The 16940-nt window shown below is 46.9% G+C and overlaps 1 protein-coding gene across 1 annotated transcript in view; it reads right to left on the bottom strand.

Annotated features, from left to right (window-relative positions):
- The window catches only part of sspo (SCO-spondin), a 46680-nt gene that overhangs the window by 22138 nt on the left and 7602 nt on the right, over positions 1 to 16940 (bottom strand). The window contains exons 12-65 of the mRNA XM_086102563.1: positions 16704 to 16869; positions 15963 to 16224; positions 14630 to 14834; positions 14325 to 14419; positions 13998 to 14254; positions 13724 to 13858; positions 13379 to 13581; positions 13126 to 13253; positions 12934 to 13043; positions 12701 to 12850; positions 12453 to 12546; positions 12137 to 12346; positions 11845 to 12050; positions 11599 to 11713; positions 11228 to 11349; positions 10878 to 11048; positions 10500 to 10733; positions 10291 to 10413; positions 10115 to 10212; positions 9778 to 10009; positions 9549 to 9701; positions 9269 to 9406; positions 9007 to 9189; positions 8765 to 8915; positions 8465 to 8624; positions 8191 to 8239; positions 7928 to 8032; positions 7693 to 7820; positions 7335 to 7455; positions 7126 to 7253; positions 6920 to 7061; positions 6669 to 6839; positions 6414 to 6588; positions 6240 to 6315; positions 6067 to 6088; positions 5831 to 5951; positions 5494 to 5707; positions 4962 to 5103; positions 4679 to 4852; positions 4402 to 4578; positions 4262 to 4339; positions 4025 to 4180; positions 3775 to 3930; positions 3526 to 3690; positions 3266 to 3457; positions 2960 to 3082; positions 2546 to 2675; positions 1631 to 1756; positions 1451 to 1542; positions 1121 to 1303; positions 888 to 1058; positions 539 to 794; positions 413 to 459; positions 52 to 222 (exon numbers count right to left, since the gene is read on the bottom strand). Coding sequence (XP_085958689.1) covers positions 52 to 222; positions 413 to 459; positions 539 to 794; positions 888 to 1058; positions 1121 to 1303; positions 1451 to 1542; positions 1631 to 1756; positions 2546 to 2675; positions 2960 to 3082; positions 3266 to 3457; positions 3526 to 3690; positions 3775 to 3930; positions 4025 to 4180; positions 4262 to 4339; positions 4402 to 4578; positions 4679 to 4852; positions 4962 to 5103; positions 5494 to 5707; positions 5831 to 5951; positions 6067 to 6088; positions 6240 to 6315; positions 6414 to 6588; positions 6669 to 6839; positions 6920 to 7061; positions 7126 to 7253; positions 7335 to 7455; positions 7693 to 7820; positions 7928 to 8032; positions 8191 to 8239; positions 8465 to 8624; positions 8765 to 8915; positions 9007 to 9189; positions 9269 to 9406; positions 9549 to 9701; positions 9778 to 10009; positions 10115 to 10212; positions 10291 to 10413; positions 10500 to 10733; positions 10878 to 11048; positions 11228 to 11349; positions 11599 to 11713; positions 11845 to 12050; positions 12137 to 12346; positions 12453 to 12546; positions 12701 to 12850; positions 12934 to 13043; positions 13126 to 13253; positions 13379 to 13581; positions 13724 to 13858; positions 13998 to 14254; positions 14325 to 14419; positions 14630 to 14834; positions 15963 to 16224; positions 16704 to 16869 — 8092 coding nt within the window. The remainder of the gene's footprint in view (positions 1 to 51; positions 223 to 412; positions 460 to 538; positions 795 to 887; positions 1059 to 1120; positions 1304 to 1450; positions 1543 to 1630; positions 1757 to 2545; positions 2676 to 2959; positions 3083 to 3265; positions 3458 to 3525; positions 3691 to 3774; positions 3931 to 4024; positions 4181 to 4261; positions 4340 to 4401; positions 4579 to 4678; positions 4853 to 4961; positions 5104 to 5493; positions 5708 to 5830; positions 5952 to 6066; positions 6089 to 6239; positions 6316 to 6413; positions 6589 to 6668; positions 6840 to 6919; positions 7062 to 7125; positions 7254 to 7334; positions 7456 to 7692; positions 7821 to 7927; positions 8033 to 8190; positions 8240 to 8464; positions 8625 to 8764; positions 8916 to 9006; positions 9190 to 9268; positions 9407 to 9548; positions 9702 to 9777; positions 10010 to 10114; positions 10213 to 10290; positions 10414 to 10499; positions 10734 to 10877; positions 11049 to 11227; positions 11350 to 11598; positions 11714 to 11844; positions 12051 to 12136; positions 12347 to 12452; positions 12547 to 12700; positions 12851 to 12933; positions 13044 to 13125; positions 13254 to 13378; positions 13582 to 13723; positions 13859 to 13997; positions 14255 to 14324; positions 14420 to 14629; positions 14835 to 15962; positions 16225 to 16703; positions 16870 to 16940) is intronic.

The following is a 16940-nucleotide window of genomic DNA, read 5'->3' as shown; positions in this document are numbered from 1 at the left end:
AAGCACACGCATGAAACAAAAAGCGACATTATGGGCAAAATATTTCCTCACCAAAACATGGTTCAATGCTGCATGTGTCCACCCCAACTCTGGCGCCTTCACAGGGACGACCCCCGAACTCTGGTGGGGGATTGGTTCCCGAGCGGTAACGCCTTCTCACGCCGACATCACATGTTCGACTGCAGGAGCTCCACTGAGTCCAGCTGCTCCAACCACAGTCCACTACGAGGCACAGTCACTCAGGACAATGACCAATTACATCACAGAATAGGACAGAGAATGGCCTTATGGAAAGTTGTTTAAGCATGTATTTGATATTATTGATATTCCTTCAAATGTTGAGGTTCTTTCACTCGGACCAAGTCACGTTTGTTCGGCCACGTCTTGTACATTCAACAATCAAGCCACTCACCAGGACATGACGTCGTTCCACATGACATTTCTCCATTGGTGCATGTGCTGTTGAAGACAAACAATCCAGGCCAATCAGTCAACTGAATCAATGTCACATTGAGCTGCGGCAGCGTTTGAAGAATACCAGTTGTTGCAGGCATCTACGGGAAGGGTTGCCCCGGCCGGGTATTGCTCCCCCCGATGGTAACACGGGCATTGGGACAAAGGCACGCAGCTGCCGTTGAGCAAGTACAAGCCCAGTGCGCAGTAGCAGCCATCGTAACAGGCAGTGGCACACTGCACCTCGGTGGAGGTCATGTCCATACAGACTCGTGGGCATGGGCCTCCGTGATCCTCACATTCACCTGCGGTCATGTACATCATACCTTCTGGGCAAAGACCTGCACGCAAAAGAGAGGACATGATGCTTGAGCGAGACCACCACACACCACAGCATGGTCCTGTTGAGGACTTGGAACAAGGTAACGTCATACCTGAGCAAGGGTGGGCATTACAGTCTGCTGTCTGAATGTGCGGGCCGGGACAGCTTCTGCCCCCATATTGCGGTGGGGGCGAAGTGCAGAATCGCTCTCGTGTTTGGACGCCAGAATTACACTCCGATGAGCAGAGAGACCACGCAGACCACGCAGACCAGCCACCATCCACTAGAATTTCAACACAATGACCTTTTGATCGTTTGACTCTCATGAGAAACGAACGCTCATACCTGCACAGTGTACGATGTTGCACGGCTCCTGCTCTGCGTTGTCTCCATCACAGATAGACTGAGCGTCGGAGTGGTTGCAGCTTCTGAATCGTTGCCTGATTCCTACATCGTCTGCGTGATGGAAACATGTCTTACTGCATTCTGACCAGCTGGTCCATTTACTCCAATTTCCAACGGCTTCGTCTGAAAAAACAAAGATTTATAGAGTATATGAATTCAAGTTTTTGATGCATTAGGAAATGATTGATCAGAACGAAAAAGCTGGATTCAACAAAAGGCACTCGCGCCCTTTAAGTCAAGTGTCAATGTGGGCGAATGACGAAAGTGTACCAGTGTCGCAGGGGATGGAGCAGCGCTTGACTTCAGCGGAGTCTCCTGGGCAGAAATGTCCTCTGAGGGATCCTGTCTGATTCACTGGAGACCTAACACAACAAGTATGTTGTAAACCTCAACTTGAAAACTTCCAAATGCATCAAAGTGGGCAGGCAATAATCTCTGACAACTCTTCACCTGAAGCGCTGTTGGAGCCCGAGCCCACAGGTGACATCGCATGGAGACCATGACGACCAGGCTGACCACTGACAGGTTGTAGCGCAACTGGAGGAGTTACAGAGGACTTTCCCATCCTGGCACATACTTGTGGAGACAAATATACACTTGTGTACAATTTACTGGTGTCAAATATTCCACACAATGTGTCAAATAGTCTGAAGCAGCTGTGAAACAACAAACATTCAGACGTGTTTCGGAGCAAAAATCTGGGAGTGATTGAGGCCACCCTCAAAGAGGGTTAGAATTGCTTTTGAAACCACAACATGGCAGCAAAGCACTTTTTTTCCGATTAGACAAGGCTATGGCCTGACCAAATTAAACTCCTTCCATATGCCAATATTATTCACTGGCAGCAAGATGGCGCTAAGGCAATATTTTTATCGCAGACATCAAACCAGCAAATACAGCACATTATGTTTTTCAGCAAATAATGGAAACAAAGCAGCTAATTCATAATTAGACAAAGCCAGGCTGTAATTCACTTTAAATTATGACCATATGTCAGGCCTACCATCATCGTAATGAGAACTACATTCACCAGCTGAAAAAAAACCCTGCACAATCTAATGAGTCTCGTGAAGATCTGTCACAGAAAAAAAGACATAATAATTCATTCAGTGGTGTCGAAAGTGTTTTAAATCTTAAATTTATCAGACACCTCTCTGTATGATGCTTTGAATGCAAAATACAACTAAAAGAGTCAACATTTTTATATTTTACTTTTACAATAATCTTTCACATAATCTTTGTGAATCAAATGTACTGAAACATTTATTTGTTAGGTGATGACTGTTTTTATCAATGCTTCATTTTTGAAGACCTGGAATAGCTCAAACAAAAGTGCAAGATGGAAAAAAAAGAGCTAAATCTCACCATGTAGTGCAATGGTCCCTGCTGATTGTTTGTCCTGGCTGCAGGTTTTGGCCGTTCCAGTGACAGACACATTGGCTTGCACTCACACACTGTCCTCCCTGTAGGTACATTCCATTGGGACAGCGGCAGCCTGGGAGGGGGGTGGAGGGTGGGGGTGGGTGGATAAGTCTATACCTAAATCTGTATTTCATTTCGGATTTGATGGAGAGATCAACACTGGCATTGAGTCAGCACCGAAACCCTAACCTCGAGTTACTGGTACATTCCGCTTGCACATTGTTAGCGAGACTCAAATGACGATAACCACAGTACCCACGACCCTCATGTGGATGACGTAACACCCACGTCAAGTACAACACATCTGGTCATTGAATGAACCACTCAAGGAAGTACATGGTGTGTTTGTAGGCCTACCTGGTTTGCATTCTTCAGTGCAGTTGTTGGTGAAGCTAAGATGTGAGCATATTGGAGGACAAGGCTCGAATATTCCACTCAGACAGTCAGCGTCGGAGACGAGCACCATACCATTGACACAACCTGGAGAAACATTTTTCAACAAATAATCGGAATAAGATTTCAGATCAGACTCGTCACAGGGGCAGGTTTCTGCCGGAACCTGTGTATTTGAATGCATAGTACACTGATAAATCTAAAACCCGTTTTACGTAGGTAGGGGTCAAATATGATTTGGGAAATATTGTTTGTTGGAGAATTAGTCACCCGTCTGTGTTCCCGTGTCTTTGGTGCAGGGTTGACTGTTGCAGCTCTGACTCTGCTGGCTCATGCCCTCGCAATCCCTGCCGTCATTTTTCGGGGCAGGCGCAGAACAGGTTCTCCTCCTTTGCCTGACACCCCCTCCACACTGAACGTCACACTTAGACCATTCTGTCCACTCTGACCAATGACCATCAACTGCAAGAGGTGAAAATAGACCAGTGTGAGGCCTTAGCCCCGGCGCACGATTGACCACTGTTAAAAACCTGGGCACGGTCGTGGGAAGCAGGCGCGACTGTCAAATTGAGCCCCATTGCAGGATCCTCCAGGTAGCGCTTCCCTCACAATGTCTCTCTGTCGAAAGAGCGAGCCCACACCGCAGGACACACTGCACAGACTCCATGAGGTCCACTGGGACATGATGCACTCAACTGGAGGATGAAAACAAATCACGTGTCACTTCCGTGTCACTTCTTCATCGTGAATTTGATATGAACAGGATGTATTTTTCATACTGCAGTCTTTTTCATCGGAACCGTCCACACAGTCCTTCTGCAGATCACATTTGCGGTCCAGGTGGACGCATTCGCCGCTATTACAGGAGAACTGCTTGGGTGAGCAGGGGCTCAGCACGGGCGGGCGCGGGCTAGGCACCGGACTTACTAAGGAACCTAATTAGTTAGTGGGGTGAAAAGTGCCATTTATCAAATTTTCTCTTAGAAAATGTATTTGGTAACATTTTTTTCCTGGGTTACTCATGTGTACCACAGCGCTCTTCATCGGACCCGTCCAAACAGTCCCACCTGCCGTCACACACCTGCGCCGAGTCGACACAGCCAAATGAGCGGCATGCAAACTGGCCTTCCACGCAAAGCACTCTGGGCGAGCCCCCATCATGGGGGGGTGTGGTGATCCACTGAGCTGTAAAATAGAGCGCCTGTTCAGTCAAAGCCACGTTGAATCATGGAACCAGAACGAGCAACATTGTTTGGTGGCCCTCACGCTTTGTGGTTTGTAGGCCAGGTACTCCAGGCTGGTGCGAAGGAGAGAAGTGCAGTCCAGGCTGGCCAGTAGTCACTTCTAATGGGGAAAATAAATCATGTTCATAATCATACAAACACATTTGTTTTAGCCATTCATACCAATGTGCGTGGTGGTGGCTTTCCAAAGTCCAGGTTGTCCTGTGACTCCAGCTGTAGCCACACCGGGCAGACCACCTCGTGGCTTGGTGGTTTGGAGGCCCGGCGCACCTGTTGTCATGTCACCATGGAAGCCTGGTCTACCGGTGGGACTAGTTTGGTTCTGTAAACCTGGAATGCCTGTGTAGAAAGAAGATGATTGTGCTGTTCAGCTACTTCTAGAAATATACTCACTTATGAGTTGTGTATACTGTAATGGAGTATCCATGAGTTTTCTCACCACAATTTATTTCATCTGTATGATCCTTGCAGTCCAGTCGCCCATCACAAACTACAGCAATGGGAACACATTGCTCACTCTGCTGGCAGGCGAACTGGCCTGGTTGACAGCGTTTCAGTGTAATCTTCCCACCACCAGAGGGAGAAGTAATACTGCTGGGCGTCACCAGCTCATCTGCAATACAAAAAAAATAAATAAATAAAAAATAAAGACGTCACACCTTGCAACAGCTCAATTTGAAAAACTATTTTTCAACAGAGAAGAAGAAAATGAAACTCATCACCTCCTCTGCAGCCGAGGATCTCAACACGCAGGTTGAACGTGTGTCTGAACTCCACAGGAATGATGCGCAGATAGCGAGCCCGGACAAGCCCTCCGAGCCAGCGGGTCACGGGGGTCCGACCCACCATCCGTACTTCAAATACCTACACCATGACAATAAAAAGACCAGAAACATCAAACATGTTTTATTGTATATTAATCACAATCTACACCTGTGTGCCATTTAGTTCTATTCATCCAATTACGAGTTGCTGTATTCCTGTACAAAAAGTGAAGACAAAGTAATATTAGGTTGTTCAAAAATAATGAAGATGAATGTTCCTTAAAGTACTAATTTTGAGTTACTATCCAGGATTCCCATTGCATTTGTGTGTATGGTAATAGACGGACGCTATTACAAGTGCTCTGAAAAATTCACTTTTCTGTTCTTTTTCAATTTGTGGATGTTTTGAAGAACTTATTATCCATTGCAAACCCTACTTAATATAAAAATGTTCTTTTAGTGAGATCTTGTGGCATCTTGATGTCAATACCTTAGCAGGACTACCAGGCTTGCCATCCTGCGTGTAGTTGGTGAAGAGGCTGCCATGCAGGGCAAAAGCTAATCTGTATTTTGTGAGGTAACCCCACATGCGCTCACTGCCTTGCATCACAACCCCTGAAACCCATGTGGGCTCTAGGAAATCAACCTGGAAGTACGGTTGGAGGTCTGTAGGCAAGGGGCTCCATCCAGGTTCCATAACTTGACTGCAAACACCATGGACAAATGTTACAGTGTATCTTTTCATTCATGATTAAAAAAACAAAACAAAACACTGATAAGGGTATCTTTGCAGCACATTGAAGTAACCAGCCCATATTTTCACTCACACATTGGGAATGATATTCAGTCGACCGGCATCAGCGGGGTTGTTTTCACGATAGGAGGATGAGGTCAGCTGACCATAACGAATGCTTCCATCCTCCAGTCCGAGTGCAGAGGAGCAGATGCCTACAAGGATTTGTCCATACAGCATGTGTAATACATTAAAACACAAGTCGGCAGCGGACATGGTTTGACAATTATTCTCTAACTAACTTCTAGCCTAAGTTGCACAAGAACTTACCACGAAATCCAGGGCCACCATCCTGTAAATGTATTAAAAAGTGCATAAAGTTCTCATTGACAAATTCAAACTCCTAATTATATACTGTATACCTTTTAAAATATCCAGCAAAGGACCGAGAGGCAGTGTCAGAGAACACGAAAAGCAACAGAAACTTTGATAATTTCACTTACTGTTGGTGATATTGCAGGACGAGTCACAGGGATCCTGGAAGGGGTCCTGATCGGGGCAGCGGTGGGTGTGTATGGTCTGAGGATGTGTGTAAATGCATTTGTATTGCATATCAGAAGGGGTTGAACTCAAGAAAATATGAATTACAACACTTTGTTGCAATTTAATGACCTCACCTGTCAGACTGCGCCGTGATGTTCTCATGCAGGTGACATTCACTTTCATCATCTCCTCTGGGACAGTGAGGAATCCCATCGCAACGTTTTCCTGTGTCGATACAGCCCCCTGGTGGAAGGCATAAGTACTGACCACCCAGACAGCTCCCAGGACTTGTCGGGTAGGTCTGTGTGCCTGGAATAATAAAATAGGCCAGTGCGCATATGTCAAAGTGGTATTGAGAAATAAATGAACAAATTAGATCAAAATCTCACCACAGTACATCTCATCCGAGCCGTCACCACAATCATCGACCCCATCGCAGATAACTCCTGACGGGCCGGCTGGTACACAGCGTCCATTTTTACACTGGAGTTCCTTTTCTCTGCAGCCACCGATTGGCGAGAGGGTCCAAGTCGGTGTGGGTATGGTTGACCAGCGGTACCCTGAACCAGACAAGAACAAAGAGTTGTTCATTGAATATGGAGCACGCAGTATATATTGGACATAGACAACATCTACTAACCATGTTCACATCCCATAATTTCAAGACGAAGATAGATGCCATTATGGAAATCATGTGGTAGCAGGCGGACAAACTGAGCCGACACCATCCTGTCCAATTTGATCTCAGCAACCCCTCCCTCATTGTGATTACCATGAAAAACCTGCAGCAAAAACGGGGCAAATGACTTTGAACATATCAGCTCAACAACAATGTGATGACCAGACCTTAGCTCTGGGCTGTGCGTCAGTCACAAGCTCTTTGTAGATGTACCACAGTTTTGCATCTCGGCTAAACTGCAGGTATAAGCTGGAGACGTACGTGTCAAACACACCACCCCCTTGGGTAAGTACCCCTGGAGAAAGGAACAGAAGGTTTTACTTAACAAATTCAGTGTAACATTGTGAAACGAGTATGGCCAGGTATAAAAGTGTACCCGTGATGTTGTATTCTTTCAGTAGGTCAATCTGTATGTAAGGGCTTTGTGCGTTGCTACTGTGCCCCTCGCGGCTGCGCTGTGGTAGATCCTTATATTCTTCTGGTTCTGGACTCCAGCCCTGCATATGAAGCATGGCAAAAAGAACGGCAGAACAGAAACACATGCCCTTATATTATACAGGACAAGACTGCTGCTCATTATCTATCTTGCATTCATACAAGTACGTCGTAGTAATTGTGTTGCTTTATCGCACAGTGATTGCAACTGGGTGAGTTGTCAGAATAACTCATAAAACATAACCTGAACCAAATCATTAAAAAAAGAGCATACGAATAATATTCCTTATCTATTGTACCTGAAGGTCTGCGTGGGGGTCCCAACCATGAAGGCGAGCTGCCTCAGGGGGATGACCGGTTTGCTGAGATGAGGCATGGAAACTGGAGGCCGGCAGAAACTGAACGCCCAAAGGAAACCAGCACTCCTCTGTAGAAGAAGAATGAAAAATATCATTGCACTACACCTATTACAACGGGATGGTGCCATAAACATTCTCGTGAAACTGCCTGATGATGCATTCATAAGTCACTGACCGCCAGGGGGGAGTGGGTAGGTGGGCACCAAGGGAGCGATGTCCTTTCCTGGCTCGGAAGTCACAGGGGCGGGGCTGAGTGTCACTGCGGAACTTTTATTGCTCGCTGTGCAGAACATTGAATACAACACAAGCTCAATGAAGAAAAGGCAGCAACAACGAAACACTCAAAACTCACAAAAAAACAAAAACAAAAACAAAGTGGCAAGATGAGCTTTCGGTTCAAATTTCAGGATAAATAAGAACAGAATAATAAAAATTTACCTTGACAGTAACAACATGTGTCACCCTCTCCGGGAACTAGACTCTGGCCCTGCATGAATTGAGAAGTACATAAATGACTCGGTTACTATAATTGGGAGAGAAAAAAAATAGCATGGATAATCAGAGAAATTCAAATAAAATGATGCAAGTATATTTGAAGTCTTGTATTGTGGTATATGTTGAATTAAGGTGATAGATTTGTCTGTTACAGCTGCCGCTGTTGTGAAAGCGTGATATAAATAAGCATGTATTGTATTGTATTGTATTGTATTACCTGTGGGCATCCGGTAACAGCATACGGGCAGTAGGGAGAGCACTGCACCGAGAGGTTGGGCAAACAATGACACAAGTGGCAATGGTCGGTCCTCCACCTGTCCCCAACCGTGTGCGACTGACCTTGGTACTCGCACTCATCACAGGGGTCAGTCTGACATCTGTGGACACGCGGATGAAGAAAGTGCATGCGAGAAAGGCAAGTTCAAGAATTGAGGACTCTGATGTTCATTTACAATGAAAAATCAATTACTCGCAAATGTTTGCTATAAAATTAAGCAGGTATGACGAGGCAACAGACCGACGTGCTTTTCGATAGATCCCTCTACAGATTTTCGTATCTCTGTGGTTAGTGGGGTTGTTTGGACTCCGGAATGACCACTGGACACTCTGCACACCACATGGCCCCAAACACTGGCCCCACTCCGACCATGACGACCAGGCGCAATGTACTAAAGGGGGATTGCATTGGGCAAAGTCAAAATGATAAGTTAGTTTGTTGATGTGGAATAAGAAAACAAAACAATTGATTCTAAGACCAACCAGAGCAGTCCGGGTTGGGTTGGCATCGTCGAGGTCTTCCTCTCTCACATACACAAATCTCACAGTCCACCTTCATCTGCTGTCCTGGCCTGTAGCGCACACCTGCCAGCTCACACACACACTCCTCTGGCAACACACACTGCTGGGTGTGGCTCATTACCCGCCCCTCTGGACACCAGCAGCCTGGAAAAAAAAATACAACCTGTAAGATTCAATAAAAAAATAAATAAATAAGAGATCTAGTGTGCCTACTATGGGCGACCTGAGAAGCAGGGTGCTGTGGGATCGCAGGTAGTCCCACTGCTGATGTGAGCACAAGACACCGGGCAGGGGGAACAGTTGTGCCTCACCAGGCCTGTCGGACAGCTGCTGCTGGAACAGGCATCCTCCGAACAAGGCCCTGAAATAGAAGCAAGCAGATGATGTCAGGCTCAGTAGTTGCTCTATCGTGAAGCTCCATACATGATGAAAGTTGGGCTTGCAGGTAAAATTTCAGGATGAAGATGCGCTCAAATCTTGGTGAACTTAATTTGATCTCTTACTGATTTCCAAACTTAGGTTGGATGGTCCCGGGAGCTGGAAGCAATCTCGTCCTCCATTTTGAGGCAGGATGCAGTCTCTGTGTCGGATCTGCACTCCTCCACACTCGCTGGAACAGTTTGACCAGCTCACCCATGGAAGCCAGCGACCATCCACTGGTTAAGACGGAACATTTTCATTGCCAGAATCATTCGGCTTTCGCAACCCACAAAACTAACTCCACATTCATACCAGGGCAAGTGGTGTTGAAGCACTGCTGCTTCTGGACCTCCTGACCCCGACAGTGGTGCAATATGTCTCCCGCGGGACAAGATCTGCGCCGGCTCATGGAGCCCGTACCACAGGTGGTGCTGCAGGGGGTCCAAGAACCCCAGGAGCCCCAACTTCGACAACCCTGCTCATCAGTGGGACCCCCGAGCGGTGCCAGTGAGGAATCTGGGCAGTCTGCCACACCATTGCACATCTGGATAGGAAGTTAATAAGGAGTTGGATAACATGTTGACATAAATCCTGCTGTCTTCTCTTTGAATAAATGGCGTGAGGGGTCAGGGGGCATATATGAACCTACCATGTTGAAATTGATACAAGATCCATCCAGACAGGTGAATTCGGGACAGGAGACGGTGGTATTCCCATCGCCAGGGGGCGCTGGTGAGACGTATTTACCTGGACATCAGACATTTTACAGGTTGATGTTTTCTACTGGGCCTCAGACCGTGCTAAGAGTATCTTCGAACAACTCACCACACAGGAGCTCGTCATCACCCCGCGGACAGTCAGGGATACCGTTGCACACTCTTGACATGTTCACGCAGGTGCGATTGTCACATGAGAAGCTGCCGGGACAAGGTGGGATCCGGGCCGAGCCTAGAAGACAACCACAGTGATCAAAATCGCCCTTTCCTCAAGTCATCCTTGACAATCAGATGACATTTGTCTCATGTTTGACTTACCGCAGTTGTCGATGCTCTCATCTGATGCGTCACGGCAGTCTGCGTTGCCGTCACACAATTGCTGGTAACGCACGCATTGGTCGCCGCTCAGGCAGAGCACTTGGCCAGGACCGCAGAGTGAAGGGCACTGCTGCTCATCACTACCGTCCAAACAGTCGGACTCGCCATCACAATGCCAAGTTTGGGGCACACACTGCCCACCAGTGGCACAGGCAAACTCATAGGACCAGCAACCTGTAGAGTGTGAGAAAACATTTATTATTGTTATTACTAGCTCTGCTGAGTCAAAATAACAAACCCACTCTGCTCAAAATCCACAGTTGCCTAGCCAGTGGTTTGAGAAATCAACCCATCTTATTTTTTTTTTTAGTGCGTGACCTGAGGTTGGCACGGTCGGGGTCAAAGGTGAAGGTAGCGGAGTAATGAAAGAATAACAGTTGGCTGGTTTTTCGTCCTCTCCAGCCGGGCAGTCTCGTGCTCCATCGCACAGAGTAGTGATGGCAACACAAGTGCCGTCACGGCAGGCAAACTGGTCGGGTCCGCATGTCACTGTACATCAACGAAAGAAAACGAGGATGAGGAGCCATCAGAGACACAACTCATCACTCTTACAAACTCTACTGAAATGTTCTCTCTCATGCTCACTACTCAAATTGTTTGTTTTTTTTTGCTCACATACTCTACCAAACCTCACGTGCATTACCAGATGCTGAAAATGCTCATTTTACCTCCAACTGGACAGACAGCTTCATCTGTCCCAGACGGGCAATCTCTCAGTCCATCACATACTTTCTCTGCGGGGACACACTGGGCCCCTGGGCACTGAAATTCCGTTTGTGCACAAACACATCTAGAAAACGGCCAAAAGATGAGATCATGAAGAATGACTATGGACTTGGAGACCAAATAAAATATTGAAATTTGAAGCTCAACTGGGTTTTATTAGCATTTGTCTCATGAAGGCCTGTATATAGAACCAAAACACCGATGGATATACCATAGCAAGGCCTTCTTGGAATAGTTATGTTTGTCACTATTACTCATTATTGTGTTTTTTCCTTCAAAATATGGGGAATATAGACTATTAATTATGACATACCCCCTTTCATCACTGAGATCTCCGCAGTCATCATGGCCGTCACAACGATGAAGGTAAAGAATACATCGTCCTCCAGCACAGAGGAACTCCCCTTCATCGCACATGACACCACAATCTTAGACGGGAAACAGAATTCCTCACAGTGAATAAGAGCTGGACCACATTTGCGCTACGTGAGCCTAAAAATCGCATTTCAAAGCCGTGTATACGACGGCAACGGCTTGCCCGAAATATCGTTTGCACTACCTTGCTCATCAGAACCATCAGCAAAGCCACAGTCCAACCGTCCGTCACACACACGGCTGGCTGAGAGACATTTCCCGTTGGCGCACTGAAACTCCCCCGGTGGACACAGGGGCACTGGAGTGGCGGGGCCACAGAGCTCCTCGTCTGATTGGTCAGCACAGTCTGGGTGGCCGTCACAACGCAAAGCTAGGTTCAAACACGGTCCACTGGTAATCCCAAAAAGGAAAAGGTGCCGTTTCAGTCCATGTGGTTCTTTCATGGAAAAAATCTTAACGTCTGTACTGTGCCATACCTCGGCGTCCTGGTGCAGCGGAAATGTTCCGGTGAGCAGGTGAATGGACAAATCTCATCAGTGCCGTCACCACAGTCATCTTCATTGTCACATACCCATTCAGAGGGGACACAGAGACCGCTTGCACAGGAAAACTCGGATTCCTGACAGGTTGGCATGGGATGGGGGCAAGCTACCCCATCGCAATGCCACACACCATCTTCGCAAGAACTGGATGAATACAAGCAGAGGAAGACCACTGATTGAGTATGATAAAAAAATAAAATAAAAATAGCCCAAATGACATTTGATGTCTTCCTTTGTTGCGTGGACGGACCAGTTCTGGCAGTGTTGAGTGATTGTAGTTCCAGGAGGAAACATGGACCCCTTCCACTCACATGGACACTGGGTAGGAACTTCACAGCTGTCACCTACCGAATAAAAAAACTGATCATGACTGTCCTCCTGTTGAACCTTTAGTTGTTAGTGGGTATACACTACACTATACAATACAATACATGAGGATTTATGAATACCCTGTCTTTCAGTCGACCATTACAAGCATTCTAGTTTGATCTATCTTACCGTATCGAACAGTACCAGCAGGACAGAAGCAGCCCTCCACACAGGAAAGGACGTCACACTGGGAGTGAGGACTCTGATGCACATTGGGACATGAAGGGGAGCAAGCCGGACCGCACGGGTCATAAACAAGTCCATTTTCGCATTGCAGGGCTTTGGCAAAAACACAACCAAGGAGAGAAATGTAGTTACAGTCTTCTGGAACGTGGACAAATGCCATATTTTGCCTAACATACGACAGAGCTCCTGGGACCTCCAGCGAATGTACACCCCCCTGTGGTTACACTCCTCGGCATAGGTGGCGATGGCTGTGCACAAGCACTCACAGTCCCCACCGGAGTCACAGCTGAAAGTCAAAGGAGGGGAAAATGAATGAACCCAAGAAATTATGGAGAGCACCAAGACAGCTCGTGTTGATGGCTACTCACCCACACGCATCAAAGACACACCAGTCATAATACTGCTGGAAGGGCACTTCAAGGTGGCATGGAGAGAAGAGCTCCTGAGTCAAGATGCCACACCTTTTCCTGGCCCACGGTACTCTATGCGAGTTAACCTGCGCATCGGTTGTGTTTCAAAGTGAGATCAACTGCCCGTGCGATCAATCCAGTCATCATTTTTCCTGTTGAGGGTCACGGATGAGCCGGAGCACACCCATTGGCGGCTCTGAGCGTGACTCACCGAGCAGGGGTCTCGAAGATCTTGGTCTGCTACATCGGGGCAGGATGGGCTGACCTTCCAAGAATTCCCAAATAGCTCAGCGGTGGACTCCACGATGCCTTGTCGTGTGGTGAAGTCATTCTCCGTGTCCCCATCGAAGTTACCGCAGAGGCCTCCAACGTTTCCCCTCAAGTGTGCGGCCAGGCGCACGTACACACGCATACCTGCAAGCAACGTGCACTTCATTTGTTGTTTCACTTCCATATCTTACAAAAAAATTGATAAAAATACGTATACACCGTAATCCGTATACATAGTGAAGACATGCTGAAGCGTGAGGTTTCAGACTTGGTACGCGAATCCTACCTCCATCCCACAGCAGGGTGACCCCAAGTCTGGAGGAAAGCGACACAAACATGCCCACTTTTTCCAAAGTCAGACCACTCCCGCTGTATGTCTTGGGTAGAGTAACTCGCATCCCATTAACGGTCACTGCTTTACCTAAATTAAAGATGAGACGATTTCGAGCTATTACGTAGTTAACATTTTATCTGCACACTTAATATATTCCCGCTCATTTCTGAGCTGCGACAACAACACGGTACTGGTTTACAATTTCCAGTAGAACAAGAGTACTTACCCCTCAGCAGGTGTATAATGGTGTTCCCAAGGCTGAGCGTAACGGACTTGGTACAGGTGACCCCGGTGCTTCCGCAGGGCACGTTCTCCGCCGTGACACTGAACAACCCGCTGGTCTCCCTCGCCAGGACATACTGGCAGTCTCCCAGGAAAGAGAAGTAGCGCCCATCGAACGTCACGTAATGAGGGTCTCCGGTAGCCACGCACATGCCGGAGCAGGCCGACTGGCTACAGTGCCAGTGGCGCTCCTTACACACACTGCAAGAGTAAATCAGGTATGAAGTATTTGTACTACATATACCAAGGCCTTTATTCAGTGAGACCGCACCATGTGTTGCAGTCTTTCGTGATGGTGTCGTTGCTGTAGTACAGACGGCCATTATGGCGACACGGGCACTCGGCAGGCAGGACGCATTGATCACCCTGCAGAATAGACAAATTCATTTCAAACAAAAAACTCAACTACAGGCTCCTTTTACAGATCTGTGAACGGTGTCTCTCCATGTTTTGTTTTCTTTCTCAAATAAATCTCATCATTTTTTATCATACTTCTTGTCTTGGTTTCCCTTACTATGACAAAAAAAAAATTTATTTGTCACATTTTCAGGTTCAAAAAGTTGAGTTTGCACCTACAAGCAGGACAGTTCCGGGGGGGCACACACAGCCAGATAGGGGCTCTATGCAACTCAGGAGGCCGGACCCCTGCTGCTGATTTGGGGGGTCCAAACTGGCGCACGTGAGGAGGCATGAACGTGGAGCGTAGATCAGAGAGCCAGGACACTTGTTGACCTCTTCGCAGGGGGCCCGCGTGCAGTTAAAGCGCCCCTCCTCACACACGCTACGGAGAGGCGAGGGGCCAGAAGAAATATAGTTTAGGACATTGTTGTGTTTGGAATTTCACCATAAACATACTTTGTCATTCTCATAGAGATCATCACAGCCGCTTTGTGGCGAAGAGAAGCAATGAAATCAACCTATCCTGTCCAAAGAAGCAGGAACATAGAGTGATTTCATCAGAGCTCTTGCACCACCGGACACAACGCCTCGAGGAACGTCCGCTCATATGTGCTATGAATTGTTGCAGACTGGCGGATTTTCACTATTCTAGGCAGGCCTCGGTTTGGCCGTCAAAGTAACAGCAGGAGCAGCACTGCATCTGCATTTCAATTAAAACTGTAGAAAGGTAACAACAAAGGCAACCAAATCTGAATGGGGTTAATTCTGCAAAAGCACTCATCCTGAGGCAAAATTCAGTTGAAAGAGCCGCCACAACATGCCGATTCTCTGCCATCTGCTACTCATGACAATCCCTTCTCAATTAATCGGAATAAATCAATTGATAAAATAAATGTTACGGAACGTTGATCCGTTTGAAGTGGTAATCACTGAGTTACTAAGACGTTCGATCATCAGCGTTTTTTATTTTTTTATTTTATTTGGGTTCAAGGGGCACTCTTTCCAGCAGCAAGAGAAGAAAGGTTATACTAGATGAGTTCCGCGTGCTCAACTGTGTCCTTCAAGTTGTTTACACAATGGCTTACATATGAGTTATTTATGGTACCTCAAGTGAAACACATACAGGGTTATCCTCTGTGATGTTCTGTCAATTTTACAAACCTATTTTCTGCTTTTATGCTCAGGCCAAAGGAATAAAACTAGTGCTTTGCTGTCAACTTGGTGCCAGGGCAACATGGTGAAGTGAGCTGAGGAGCTTCATTTCTATGTTTGTGCTTTGCTGCCGTCTTTGGGCATCCTGTTGCAAAGGAAATATTGTATTTTGAAGTGAGTTGAGGAGTTTCATTTATACAAAAGTGCGCTCTACTGCCATTATTTGGTTTTTATCTGCGGCGCCAAATACTTGAGATCCCAGCAGGGCTCAGCCGCTATCCGCTGTGAATACTACTACTGACAAAAAAAGAAAAGAAAAAAAAACACATTCTTGGTCTAATCTTTGTTTTCAACATACCAGGTGTTACAGCCGTTCTGAACAAATTCCCCAGGTAGATACATCTTGTCTCCTTGAACACACGGGCACATCGTGGTGGGCACACACTGGCTTTGGTAGTCCTGCACGAGTCCTGCAGGACACTGGCAACCCGGAACACAAAGCTCATCACCGCCACCGCTGCCGTCATCATCACAGCTCCAGCCGTGCTGCAGGTCTGAACACTTGCGGCCGCATGCTCGACCGCACTCATGATGGACCTGACCCCCGGAACACTGGACGGCTGGGGAGACGGGAGGAAATAGGTTGGAAAAAGACATCAATGTGTTCATCATTGGCAATGACAGTTAAAACGCTGAAACAAAGAGAGCATATCCTAAGGCGTTGCTTTGTAAACTCCCGGTGGATTCTGTTTTCCACTTGGACTTTTTCTCCAAGCATAGATCCACTATTCTAATCTAGCCATATATTTTCTACAGCACTTTAACAATATATTGTTTAAGAATTAAAAAAAAAAAAAGTTCACCCCCCCCCCTGCCCCTCAGAAAATAGTTTTCAAGCTCGCCCAAATATCGGAATTTGTTTGCAAGAAGGTCAAAGACAAAAGCCAGACGTGTTTGTTTTACTTGGCATTTCATTGTAATACACCACACCATCTACAAATAAGGCCTCTTCACTCCGCAAAGAAAACTAAATTTAAAAAAGCACAGGGCATTTTTGACAAACACATTCCTTGTGTACGTGCGGCCACGTCACACTTACAGCAGAAGGTCTGGTTCCGCCATTGGACAACGATACCCTCCTGGGCACAGTGTCGGGCAAAGGCAGTGAGCACTGTGCAATGACAGGGCCTCTGGGCCGCACAGCTGCACACTTCGGATCGACAGAGGCGAAAATAGGGCTCCCTCTCCACGACATCGTGACATGCCTAAAGGAGGGAATGAGAGTAAATGGCGCTTGTAGTTTTCTTCAGGTCTTTAGCCATAATGCAGTCTGTTA

The sequence above is a fragment of the Hippocampus guttulatus genome, chromosome 21, assembly GCF_054856545.1.
Source record: "Hippocampus guttulatus isolate MCC_2025c chromosome 21, RoL_Hgut_1.0, whole genome shotgun sequence".
NCBI lineage: Eukaryota > Metazoa > Chordata > Actinopteri > Syngnathiformes > Syngnathidae > Hippocampus > Hippocampus guttulatus.
This window is presented reverse-complemented; position numbering and strand designations above follow the sequence as displayed.